General features: G+C 51.5%; 1 protein-coding gene across 1 annotated transcript; it reads right to left on the bottom strand.

Annotated features, from left to right (window-relative positions):
- Nucleotides 1-10,954: 10,954 nt before the first annotated feature.
- On the bottom strand, nt 10,955-12,783 carry LOC125544132 (aspartyl protease family protein 2-like). Its single transcript, XM_048707713.2, has one exon. The coding sequence runs from the start codon at nt 12,737-12,739 to the stop codon at nt 11,168-11,170; it is 1,572 nt and encodes a 523-aa protein (XP_048563670.2). The 5' UTR covers nt 12,740-12,783; the 3' UTR covers nt 10,955-11,167.
- Between the last annotated feature and the right edge of the window lie 324 nt (nt 12,784-13,107).

Here is a 13,107-nt window from a genome sequence, read left to right as displayed (position 1 = left end):
TGCCGGAACCCGAAATCCGACAGCCTCCTGTGCGGCCGTTTATATATATATGTATATAACCTGAAAGATTGCAGTCGTCGGCTTCAGCCCCCACGCATATAATGCGGGGGTGTTCGCAGAAGACGCGTATTCACACTTAATCCAACGTCTTGGTCCTAATAAGGAGGTGGTGGCGCAGTGAACTAGGCAACCGGACTATAATGCTTTAACACTTTCACTTAGCCATAGGAGTTTGACAGTGGGGCTACTATATAGCCCCTGGTGGCTCCGCACTCTCCCGAATTCGGGGTGCGTACATGCCTAACCGGGAAACGGCCCTTCGTTAAGGCGGAGGAATTCTAACATTCCGATAGGTCATCCAGTGGTTAACCAGTCTCACGCTATATCATGACAGTCAGTTTTCGGCTTTCTCTACTGAGGTGCTCGTCCGGATGACCCGGGGCACAATCGGAGTAGTTCTCCTGGTGCCGCCTTAGCCGATAGAGCGGAACGTAAGGCAACAAAACATAGGAGCCGGGCAAACCCAACATTTAACCAAAGACATGATTCGGAGTTGATGCATATAAGGCCAAGCTCGCGACGCCGAACACTCCCTAAGGTATTCAGTCTTTATGGTATAAACAGGGCCTAAACAGTGCCCTTTGTAAGAAGCCCTTGGTGTCCAGGTATGTGCATTATTCTAACGTGGCCACATGCCAAGATGTCAGCATCCTTCTCAATGGTACTGAGAATCCGAGGGATGTGTATCAACAAGAGACAGTAAGAAAGGTTTACGCAGGGTCTTAATCTAAAAAGAATCCTTGGAACGGGTCCCTGCTGCACATCTGCGCCTGTGTCTCCGTTGTGCCGTATCCTGGACGGGTGTAGCACGATGGTCATCTGTAAAAGAGAGGAACTTAGGTGAAAAGTTGTCGTGCAAAAAGGTAGGTTTAAAGAAACCATCTACAATTCAAGATGAGTAAAAATTGCCACTTGTCTACGCGCGTTGAGCCCCTTGTATTCGTAATCGGGGTGTGGCCATCAAACCTGTATGAATTACATATAGTTGTGCCGGACTCGTCTAACCATGTCCGTGGTCTTGACGACCTATCGAATGATTTAGTTGGTGAGGCCGTTTTAGTGTGCGGCTGCCACTCTCTTCGGCGCACCGGGATCGCTCAATATTTCCATTTACTGTAATGATGCCACGTGGACCGGGCATCTTAAGCGTGAGGGAAGCGTAATGTGGTATTGCATTAAAGCGAGCGAAAGCTTCGCGTCCAAGTAGTGCTTGATAGCCACTTTGGAATGGCGCGATGTGGAAGGTTAAATTTTCGCTACGGAAGTTATCGGAGAAGCCGAATATAACCTCTAGTAGCAGGGAGCCCGTGCAATGAGCCCCTGGGCCTGGCGTTACTCCTTTAAAGGTAGTATTGCTGTGGCAAATTTTCGTTGGGTCTATCCCCATTTTGCGGACTGTGTCTGGATATATCAGGTTTAGACTGCTGCCACCGTCCATCAGGACTCGTGTGAAGTGGTATCCGTCAATTATTGGATCTAATACCAAGGCAGCCCATCCTGCACGCCAGATACTTGCTGAGTAATCCTGGTGGTCGAAGGTGATCGGTTGAGACGGCCAGTGGCAGAATTCCGCGGTGATAGGCCCTTGGACATATTTATCTGGGAGTGACGTTTTGTTTCTCCCCTTGATAACATGTAACACGTTTACTGTTTTGACTTCTGGTGGAAATTTCTTTTGTTCCCCAGTGTCTTGCTTGAGAGGCTCATCCTCGTCTTCGCTTGGTGTATCCTCCCCCTTGTGTACGGCGTTGAGCTTGCTGGACTGCTTGAAGACCCAACATTCTCTGTGGGTATGATTAGCGGGTTTACTGGGGGTGCTATGGATCTGACATATTTGGTCCAGAATTTTGTTTAGGCTGGACAGTTCGTCTCTGTTGCCTTTAGAGGGCGGCTTTTGCTGACCTGGCTGAGAGCTTCTGAATCCGGTGTTTACCGCCGTGCTCTTCGGGTTGTCTTCTTTATTCCGGCGCTTATTATTTTTGCTGCGTCGTGATTTCCCGTTTCCATCTCTAACTTCGGATGTACTTGGGTCGCTGGTGCTGCATCGGGCTAGCCAGCTGTTCTCGCCCGCGCAAAAGCGGGTCATGAAGCTTGTTAATGCTGCCATTGTTCTCGGCTTTTCTTGGCCGAGGTGTCTGGCAAGCCATTCATCTCGGACGCTGTGTTTAAAAGCTGCCAAGGCTTCGGCGTCCGGACAGTCAACTATTTGGTTCTTTTTAGTAAGAAATCTGTTCCAAAGCTTTCGGGTTGACTCTCCGGGCTGTTGAGTTATATGACTTAAATCATCCGCATCCGGAGGTCAGACATAAGTCCCTTGAAAATTTGCCCGAAAAGCGTCTTCGAGCTCTTCCCAGCTTCCAATGGAGCTTTCGGGGAGGCTTTTAAGCCAGTGCCGAGCTGGCCCTTTGAGTTTGAGGGGTAAATACTTAATGGCGTGGAGATCATCTCCTCGAGCCATATGGATATGGAGGATATAGTCCTCAATCCAGACCCCAGGGTCTGTTGTTCCGTCGTATGCCTCGATGTTTACGGGTTTGAATCCCTCTGGAAATTCATGGTCCAGCACCTTGTCGGTGAAACATAGGGGGTGTGCGGCACCCCTGTATCTGGGTGTACCGCGTTGTTCGGATGTTTGTTGTGTTGCATCGTATGCTGGAGCGCGCTTGCGTGGTCCATAGATGGATCTGGTTGCGTCGTCCTTTTGATGCGAGCCCTCGCGTGGATCGCGTATTGGCTTATGTGCGGCGTTGTTTGCCGCTCTATGTTGGCCGTGAGGTCGTCTATCTGGCCAGATGGCCGTTTTAATTTTTGGTTGCGGGGGATCTAAGGCCTCCTCGTCGAATTCAGGTAGCAACTTCCGCTTCGGGTAGCTCTTGGTGGGGTGATTACCGCTGTACTTCGCTGCTGTGTTGAGTACTTTACTCCATCTGATTCTAAGTATGTCTTGCGCAGCCTTGAGCCTTTGCTTCTGTTTTTTAGACTCCTCGCGGTGGCAACAAGCCTTTGACAGGCACTCTGTTGCTCTGGGTGTCTGTCCGGTGTGATGTCGTCCGGACTATTATCTTTGACAGAGTCGGGTTGTTCGGTTTGATTCTCCGTGTTGCCGTGGTCCGGCAATGGTTCACCCTACTCTAATGCTGGGTCTATATGATCGTTGTTTCTGCCGAGGCAGGATTTGGAGCGGCGCTTACGTCGCCGCTTTGACTGCTTCTCGAGGGGACAATCCTTTGTTGTGTCCTTCCGTTCCTCGTCGTCGTTTTCTTTTGGTGTGTCCACCATGTATACGTCATGTGATGAAGTGGGCGTCCAGTGCCCTATGGGCAGTGGTTCCTATTCGTCTCCTGCATCGTCGTCCATACCGTCGATGTCTTCGGAGTCGAAGTCGAGCATGTCGGTTAAGTCATCGACAGTGGCTACTAAGTGGGTGCTGGGTGGGCGGCGAATTTCTTCGTCATCCGCATGCCAATCCTGTCGGACATAGTTCGGCCAGGACTCTCCTAACAAGGAGAGAGACTTTAATGAATTCAGTATGTCGCCGAAGGGCGAGTGCTGAAAGATATCCGCGGAGGTGAACTCCATGATTGGCGCCCAGTCGGATTTGATAGGCACGGGCGCAGGCGGTTCGGAGTCCGTGGCCGGGGAAGGATCCGGCAGTTTGGCAACACGGCTCTCGTGAAGGGTAAGGTCGATATTCGGCTCAATCGCCGCTGAGGATACGGCCTCCGTGACGGGGTCTATCCACCTGTCCATGGATGGCGCAACTGGCTCCGAATTGAGGCTCGGAGCGGCTGCCGGTGCGATCTCCTGAATACGGTCCGATGGTAGAGCTAAATCGTACTCATCGTGACCGTGTGGCGCACAAGGCAGGGGCTCGAATCGGACGAAGATTAAGTCTCCGCGGATATCGGTCGTGTAATTTAAGCTTCCAAACCTGACCTGATGGCCAGGGGCGTAACTTTCGATCTGCTCCAGATGGCCAAGCAAGTTGGCCCGCAGTGCGAAGCCGCCGAATACAAAGATCTGTCCGGGGAGAAAAGTCTCATCCTGGACTGCATCGCTATTGGTGATTGAAGGAGCCATCAAGCCTGATGGCGACGACACAGAGGAACTCTTAATGAAAGCACCAATGTCGGTATCAAAACCGGCGGATCTCGGGTAGGGGGTCCCGAACTGTGCGTCTAAGGCAGATGGTAACAGGAGGCAGGGGACACGATGTTTTACCCAGGTTCGGGCCCTCTTGATGGAGGTAAAACCCTACGTCCTGCTTGATTTATTTTTGATGATATGAGTATTACAAGAGTTGATCTACCACGAGATCAGAGAGGCTAAACCCTAGAAGCTAGCCTATGGTATGATTGTATGTTGTCCTACGGACTAAAACCCTCCGGTTTATATAGACACCAGAGGGGGCTAGGGTTACACAAGGTCGGTTACAACGGAGGAGATATCCATATCCGTACTGCCTAGCTTGTCTTCCACGCCAAGTAGAGTCCCATCCGGACACGAGACGAAGTATTCAATCTTGTATCTTCATAGTCCAACAGTCCGGCCAAAGGATATAGTCCGGCTGTCTGGAGACCCCCTAATCCAGGACTCCCTCACTAAGCATATCACAACATTACTACACTAAACATATGATGCATCACGCATTACTACACTAAGTAAGCATATATCATCATAGTATTACTACACTAAGCATATCAAATTACTACACTAAGTAACATACCATGAGATGGCGGTTAACATTCGTCCTTGTCGGGAGGGTCACGCATGGCATCCCGACATAGTCATCACGTGGAGGAAGTATGTGCTAGAGGTTGCCTAACTCTTCCTCACTCAGCCTCATTCTTTAGGCATAGAGGAATTCATCAAATGGGTCCTCATTATCTTCGTCCTCCGAGTTGACGTAGATAACAGACAGCCTTGGAGTTTGTCTACTAAGGGAGAAACTGATCAATTCGCTCGAGTGAGATGCATGTGGGCGATGAAACGATCCCATTCATCTCCTCCAATCTGGGATATCTTTCGTCTCTTCTCGACCTCCATAGTGTAGGCCCCCCAGGTGCGTCAAAGATCACAGTGTCTCCAATAATGAGCTCCTTGAACTCTAGCCTCACATTGTAAGGGACGATCTGTGTAAGAAAAACCAAAAAACACACACATAGCACTACTAGAAATAGCAACAAAACAAAAGAACTAACTGTTAGAAGGTTCATATAATGTGTTACCGCTGCAGGAACAAAACACAGTTGGAAATAGATGGCAAACAATGTGCCGGTTGCAAGGCTGGTTGCGCACCTTGACTTGCACACTCGACATGGTGGTGGTTGCCTATTCTACACAAAACATATTGAAAACTAAATATATAATCAGTTTGTACACTAGTAAATCAATTTCTACTAAACATAATTGGAGTTCATTTTACACAAAACATATTTAAAACTAAGTATATAATTCTACACTAGTAATTGTATACACAAATAAACAAAATCCACAGAGGGAGACACAAATAAACAAATTCTACACTAGTAATTGATAGGAGTTTATTTTATTTATTCCTAACATTCTAGACTACACTACCAGATTAAGTTGAACTTAAATCATTAATATTCCAGACACTCAAAATATTTCTAATAAAAATGCACTACAAATATTAGATTCTACATAATAGCAATCAGCACTAAAATTTCCACACAAAGCAATCCATGCAACTAACTTTGGATTCTACATCACACAAAGCAATCCATGATATATACTAAAGTTTCTACACAAATTAAAGCAACCCCCTAAATTAGCTTCTACATGAATCCCAAGGATTTCGTGTGGCATATCCGCGGACGAAGGAGGTGGGAGTGGAAAGGAAGGAGATGCGATGGGAGGGGAAGGAGTGGATCGAACCTTGCTGCCGGCGAGGGGCGGCGACGGGTGGTTGAGGGGGGTGCATACAGGGTGGGTGTGAAATAAGAGGGCGGTGGCTTAGGTCTTCTACTAAGTTGACTCAGGTGGACCATTGCTGGCGTGGGCCTAAAGTGCAACGCCATAGCTAATAACGACCCGAATAAGAAAGACTAAGATTAATGAAAGACTTAACCAAATAAAAGATTCAAAATTAGAACAGGTAGTAAAGAAATAAAAGTCCTAAAATGATAAAAACACTAATAATAATGATGACGAAAATATAATATAATATATTCATTATTTTGTGACTAGTATTATCATTGAATACTTAAAACGCATGATAAAATTGAAAAATTATTTCAGGCATGCATAGAAAACCAACACCAACACTAACAAATTAACTACGGCGGGCATAGAAAACCAACGCCACCTACATTTCAGATGGTGAGTGCATATGGGCCAACACGTTTGTGGAGTGTCTAGAAAAAACAACGTCAACACTAAACATGTAAAGCTCACGTGCTAATTATGCCAACGCCAACACTATTTGAAAAAAATAGTGTTGGCCTGGCATTGATGGAAAATGGTGCGCCACCAACGAAAGTTGTGGCTAGCCGTTTTTCCACCAGTGTTTGCCAAGTGAAGGAGGAACAATTTTTTAAGCTTGTGTTCATCAAGGTCGCCCTCGGGGAAATAGTTGGCTCTTAAGATTGTAGCACATAGCGAATCAGGATTATCTAGGAGATGCCAAGCTTGTTTAACTAACAATGCCATATTGAAACAATGTAAATCTCACAATCCCATTCCTCCTTGATTTTTTAGAACACACATTTTCCACTACGCCATTCAGTGCATCCTTTTTTGATTGTCCTCATCACCCCACCAAAATTTTGATATCGGGTCAATAATTCCTTTGTGAAAATTTTAAGGAGTTTTAAAGGCGGACATGACGTAAGTTGGAATCACTTGAACAACAAATTTGAGGGAAAGTTCCTTTCCTCCAGAAGATAACAATTTTTCTTTCCATCCACTAATTTTCATAATAGTTCTATCAATCAGAAACTGAAAGCAATCACTCTTGTCCATCCCCACATTGGCAGATAAACCTAATTATTTGTCATTGAGTGCTTCGATCATAATAGTCAGAACAGTACAAACTTGCACCCTGTCTTCCACTTTGGTATCGGGGCTAAAAAATATGTTGGATTTTTCAAGACTTACCATTTCCCCTGAGGCGGCACAATAGGAATCCAGAACTACTCTTAGAGCCTCCGCGTTCCTTGCATTCGCTCACATAAGGATCAAGGAATCATCCACAAAAAATAGGTTGGAAACTGCAGGAGCTTCTCTGCTAATCTTTATGTCGAAAATCGCATTTGCTAAGATAGCAGTTAGGCCCTGCGTACATAATAAGAACAAGTAGGGAGAGAGAGGGCCCCTGTCTTAGTTCTTTTGAAGGTTTGAAATTGTTGATCTCCTCAGCATTAAATCGAACCCTATACTTCAGAGAGGATACGTATTGCATATTTAAGATTAAGATCACCCAATTTTCTCTGAAACCCACTCTCAACACAAATTCTTTAAGAAAAGGCCATTTCACATGGTCATAAGCTTTGTGCATATCCAGTTTACTGGCACACAAACCTTCTTTACCCGCCCTTTTCTTTTAAATTGTATGAAAATACTCATAAGGCACTAAAATGTTGTATGTGATCATTCTTCCAGGAACAAAAACACTCTGGGTTGGGCTGATAATATCATAGAATTATTTTCTTTCGAGCAACAATCAATTTTGAAATAACCTTATACACCACATTGCATAAATTGATTGGTATAAATTGATCAGGTGTGTTTGTGTAAAAGCGACGGACGTCCATAAACCTCCACGGTTTGTAGAATTTTGGATGTCCGGACTGGTCCAGATGCGTTTTTGACCCCCGTTGGTTGAAGTAGATATTTAGACTAGCCACAATGGGTAGTAACATCGAGTAGTAACATGCCCATGTTACTATTCTATGTTACTACCTCTATAGTGGAGAGTAATATATGTGTGGTATCATGCAACATTTCATTTATTAGGCTATAGACTCATCTTATCTTGATATATGTGATGTTACTCATACTAGTAGTAACTAGCTATGTTACAACATGCCTATTTTTCTTTATTTATTGCTTGCCACATCATATATTTTATCTAGATATGTGTGATGTTACTATTTATGTTACTCCTGCTGTGGATAGTCTTAGGGCACTATGATGCCCGCGTTGGAGTTTCCCAAGGCAGAAGGCACGGGGTTAAAGAGGAGAACGCCCATCATCTCCCCCGCCCCCGCGTCGCCCGCAACCGGCGACTCGGGGGAAATCTTTGTCAGCGCCGGTAGCCCCCCTCCGCCAGCGCCTCCCGCATCGCCGCCGCCGGAGGGCCGGCTGGCGAAGTCGCGCCGCGCCTGGGGATGGCGGTGGTGGGGCGGTTTCGTCCTCCCCTTCGCACAGGCCCTCCCGCCCCCAGCAACCCCTCTGCCGCCATCGTGCCCCCGCGCCGCTGCCGCCGGCGGGCGGCCGGTGTCGCCGCGCCGCGCCTGACGATGGGGCTGGCAGGGCGGCTTCACCCCCTTCGCGTTGGAGCTCCTCCCCAACCTCGCCGCCCCCAGATCTGATCTGGCGTGCCGCGGGCTCCCCTCCCCTCCAATTGCTGATGTGTTCGTCCTGCCTGTCCGGAGTGGCGGCGCGGCCGTTCCCGTCGTGTACCTCCCCCATCTGCCTCTTGCCCCCTGCTCGCGCGGCTTCTCTTGCTGTCGTTCGCTGGGTCGTGCGAGGGCTCGCGTGGATGTGACGGGCTGGCCAAGGTTCGGCCTTGCCCCGTTGCAGACCGCCCTCCGTCTCCGATGGCGCCTCCTCTGAGTTACTGTGACGGCATCTGCCCGTGTGTGGTCAAGGTGTGTTTTGGGCAGCAAGCTGAAGCTTCGTGGCGGGTCCTTGCCGACGTTGCTCCGGCCCCAGCGGCCACTGACCTGCGTTCTCCAGCGTCCTTGGCCTGCCAGCGTCTTTACCGGCGCAATTTCGGCCGACACTCCGGTCGCTGCGTCCCCCTCCAGCGTCATCGGTTTGCCGATGTTCTGGCGGCTTCGCCTCCAGCAACTTGGATATGCGCTCCCTTCCGGCTCCAGCTTGGCAGTGGCGTGGGTCGCCATTATATCCTCCACGTCGGCTTTCTACCGCGCTGCCTTCCCGACCCCATCCACACTCACGGCATGTCGTTTCCAAAGCTTGTGTTCTTTCGGCAGCAGGTGCAGCCCCACCATCTCCCTACCGGGATGGCAGTCGACCGGCGGATTGTCTTCCTCATCTTCGAATCTTGATCTGGCGGCTATGGGATTACTCGGACTCAGGCCAGGCAAAATCCATGCTCGGCTTGCCGATGCTGGCAGCGGCGGCACTTACGAGTGCCGTTTCCCTTCCTGGAGGCGCTGCCATGGCCTTTATCCGTGTCCCTCTTCGAGCATTGAGGGAAACCCTAGGTCCGGTTCTTCGGATCGGATGGCGGCGACGTCATGACGTCGCACCCCTTCTTGAAGGCGCTATCTTGTTTGCTCGCGGTGTCCCTGATGTTGAATTTAAAGATGTTTGACATTGTGTTAGTTTGGTTTGCCTCTCTGTTTAGGACTAGTGGGTTTAGTTGTGTCATCTCCCCCTGTTTGGGCTGAGCACCCCTTGTCTCTCTGCTTCGGTTACCATGATCATGCCTCCTTGCGTTTATGTCATGTGTCGTATCCTTTATTATACTCATTCATTTTTTTCTATCAATGAAAAGATATGCAAGCTTTGCGTATTCACGAAAAAAAAGAAGGCACGGGGTTCTTTCTTCTTCGCCGTCGCGAGTTGGTACTACTAGTACCCGAGCAGTAGCGGGTGGTCCGGCCAGTTGTGGATGGCTTGCTATGTACTATGTGTAGTGTGTACACATTGACATTATGCGGCGGGTCACGCACCGTCGGTGCTATTTCCTCCTAGTAATAAAGCCGCGTGGCGACGGACGGGTGCAGGAGGGAGCGAATGCAGGCAGGATTTGTGGACGGAGCACGCCATGCACCGATGCCGCGTCCCGATTTTGTACAACTAGAAAAGGAAAACGCGTACTTTCATCCTTCGTTCCGACGCGTACAGTTGAGTTTCATCATGTCTGCCCCTGCACTACACGGCATTGTACGCATTTGCTGGCGAAGATGAGTAGCTGGCGCAATCGAGCGTGGCGGCCTTGTGAAACGGCTGCCTTGTTTTCCCGTGTCCTCCGCTTCCCCCTCCCATGTGCCATGTTTACACCTCTAGCGAAACCGGTCGGCCACCACCACCTCCTCTCTCTCGCTGTTTACACCGCGCGTGAGCCAGTAGCCTCAACCGGACCGGAGGAGCGTTGCCATCAGCAGCAGTCACTGACGCGGGTCGCAGCACGGTACGAGTGTTTTAAAGAAATTCGGATGCATGGGGTAGTACAGTAGGTGGCAGGAGCCCCAGCCAACAGCGACAGACACAGCCAAAAGGGGCACAGTGCCCGAGGCAGGCAGCCCCACCACAGAAGAACGGCAAAGCAAAAGCGAGCACCAACGTTCTCCTCAGCGAGGCGAACAAACCGTCCGCGATTTCGAGCCAATCTCTCTCGTGGCCTCTCTCTTCGGTCCCAATTTTCGGCCCTGGACAATTAGTGGGACCACATCTAGGACTAACCCCACTGGCGACAATTAGAGAGCTTCCAAATGACGACGGAGCAGAGGGCAATTTCGTGTCCAAGGAATTGTCAAGGCACAGCTAACCGGCCAAGCTGTGTGTGTGTGTGTGTGTGTGTGTGTGTGTGTGTGTGTGATGAAAGTGTGATCTTCAAAGTACAGTACTATAAAATAAAAGCAAGTGTGATCCAACAAAGAGAGCAAGGAGTAGTAACACGGTAGTCCAGCAGCAGCACGTAAAAAGGCCACTGGAGTTCAGTAAAATGGATGAGAAATGCTAGAAAAGGAGAGATAGCCTGTTTTTTTAACCAACACTTTTACAGCCTTATCCTCACACCCTGCCCTGCCCTGCCCGACAACTCTGCGCACCGCCAGGGCTTTCACAGCATCCAAAGCTCTCACCCATCACCTTAACTAAGGGAGCCCCTCATGATTAAATTATGACTGACAAAGCCGTACTTTCATCCGCTAATCAAGCGACGTTACTCTTAACAGCCCTTGGGCACGAAGGCGACGCGCTGGCCGTCGCCGTCGAACACCACCCGGAAACCCTGCTGCTGTATGTTGCCGATGATGGACACGCCGCCGTCCGTGCCCGCGAACGCGAAGCAGAACGTCCCTTTCGAGTCCACCGGGATCAGGTAGTTCTCCGGGGGCAGAGCCGCCTCCGCGCCACCGGCGAAGTGCATCGACACGGTCGGCACCTTCACCACCTTGCGCCCGCTCAGGTCGTAGCACGTGTCGAACAGGGAGAACCCGCCGGGCGAGAGCCGGAGCCCCGCGGCTGCCCCCCGGAATGCGTCGCGCAGAGCCGAGTAGGCCGGGCGGGCGAGCCGGGTCACGGACGTGCCGGAGTCCACGATGACGCCGCCACGCCCGGACGACGGGTCGAGACGGAGGTCGGAGTTCGCCACGCCAGGGACGCGCGCGCCGCCCACGCTGATACCGATGAGCTGCACGTAGTAGAACGTCTCCATCCGAGGGTTCTTGACCATCGGGGTGAAGGACGAGGCGACCGTGGAGCCTAGGGCGCCGGAGCCGAAGGTCACGGTCGAAGAGCGGGAGGCGGAGTTGGCCGACGAGGTACGGTCCACAAGGCAGTACGAGAAGCTCCGCCCATAACGGCGGGAGATCTGGGTGGGGAAGGATAGGCTGCCTCGGCCGAGCCCGAGGAGGCCCGCCGCCGCGACGAACAAACCCTCGTTGTCGTGGCCGCACCCCAGAGCGACGCGCGCCACGCGGGCACCGCCGGCGAAGGTGAGGGTCTCGGTGGCGAAATCCCCGGCGGTGACGGAGCCATCGCCGTAAGCGACCTGGTAGAGGCACGCACTGCGGCGCAGGTCACAGCCGCCGGAGTCGAGCCTGCGGCAAAGCGGAGCGGCGCAGCCGACCGCGCCGTAGGAGCGCGAGCGGCGCGGGTCGAACACCTGGCCAGACTGCTCGTAGCAGCGCCTGCACGGCGCGCACTGCAGCCACACGACGTCGCTGCCGGTGTCGAGCACCATGAGCGCCGGCGTGGCGGGCGTCCCCACCCCGATCTTGGTGAAGTACTCCCCGCTCCCCTGGGCCAGCCCGGACACCACCGGGGCCACGACCCCTCCGCCGCCGCGACGCGTGCCGTTGGCCGCGCCGGCGGCCGCAGAGAGGCGTGCCGCCCTCTTCTCGTCCCGCTCCAGCCGGTACGCGAGCAGCTCGGCCGCGGTGGCGTTCTTTGAGAAGTCATCCCGGTGGACCACGCGGAAACGAACTGTCGAGGCGGCGGCGTCCTCGGCAGCGGCAAAGACGTTGCTGTCGTCGTCGCGGGCTAGTTCCGACGGGGCGGAGACACGGTCGGGCGAGAGAGGGGTGGCGAGGAGGGCCTGAGTCTGGACGGGCTTGGCAGAGGCATGGGAGGCGGCGGCGAGCAGGAGGAGGAGCGCGGAGAGGGGGAGCAAAGGCGGAGGCGCCATGGGCATGTGAGGGGAGTGTGAACTGGAGGTGGGGCGGTGCTGTACTGGAGTGGAGTGGAGCGGCGCGGCGCGGCGTGTATAAGAAGGAAAGAGTGCGCGAGTCATCACCATTAGCAGGAGATTGCATTAAATTAAGATTAGAAGGGTGCGGGGTAATTATTGGGCGATTAGACGGCGGGGCAATTAATGAGATACTAGTTCTTTGCGGATGTTTGGGTTGGCAGCGGCGGTGGGGTGGGATAGGAATAAATGTTGCTTTTTATATCAAGAATAAATGTTGCTTTGCGCAGAGGAGTATGACAAATTTGACTGTGGGAAGACCTGGTGGTGTGGACACGTCTTGTGTGTGGTGTCGGCGTATCATCCGGCTTGCAGCGGGAAGCAAGAGCAAACGCGCAAGGTGACGGAGCAAGCCATTGTTTGCCGGCCGGGAGGAAGGACGAGCTTTTCCCCTGCCCAAATCCCCCGCTCAGCCTGGT

The sequence above is a fragment of the Triticum urartu genome, chromosome 3A (assembly GCF_056163025.1).
Source record: "Triticum urartu cultivar PI428250 chromosome 3A, HENAU_Tu73, whole genome shotgun sequence".
Taxonomy (NCBI): domain Eukaryota; kingdom Viridiplantae; phylum Streptophyta; class Magnoliopsida; order Poales; family Poaceae; genus Triticum; species Triticum urartu.
This window is presented reverse-complemented; position numbering and strand designations above follow the sequence as displayed.

Bases quoted from the DNA above. Each gene is read 5' to 3' on its own strand.
- LOC125544132 (XM_048707713.2), bottom strand. From the start codon at position 12,739: ATGGTGATGACTCGCGCACTCTTTCCTTCTTATACACGCCGCGCCGCG.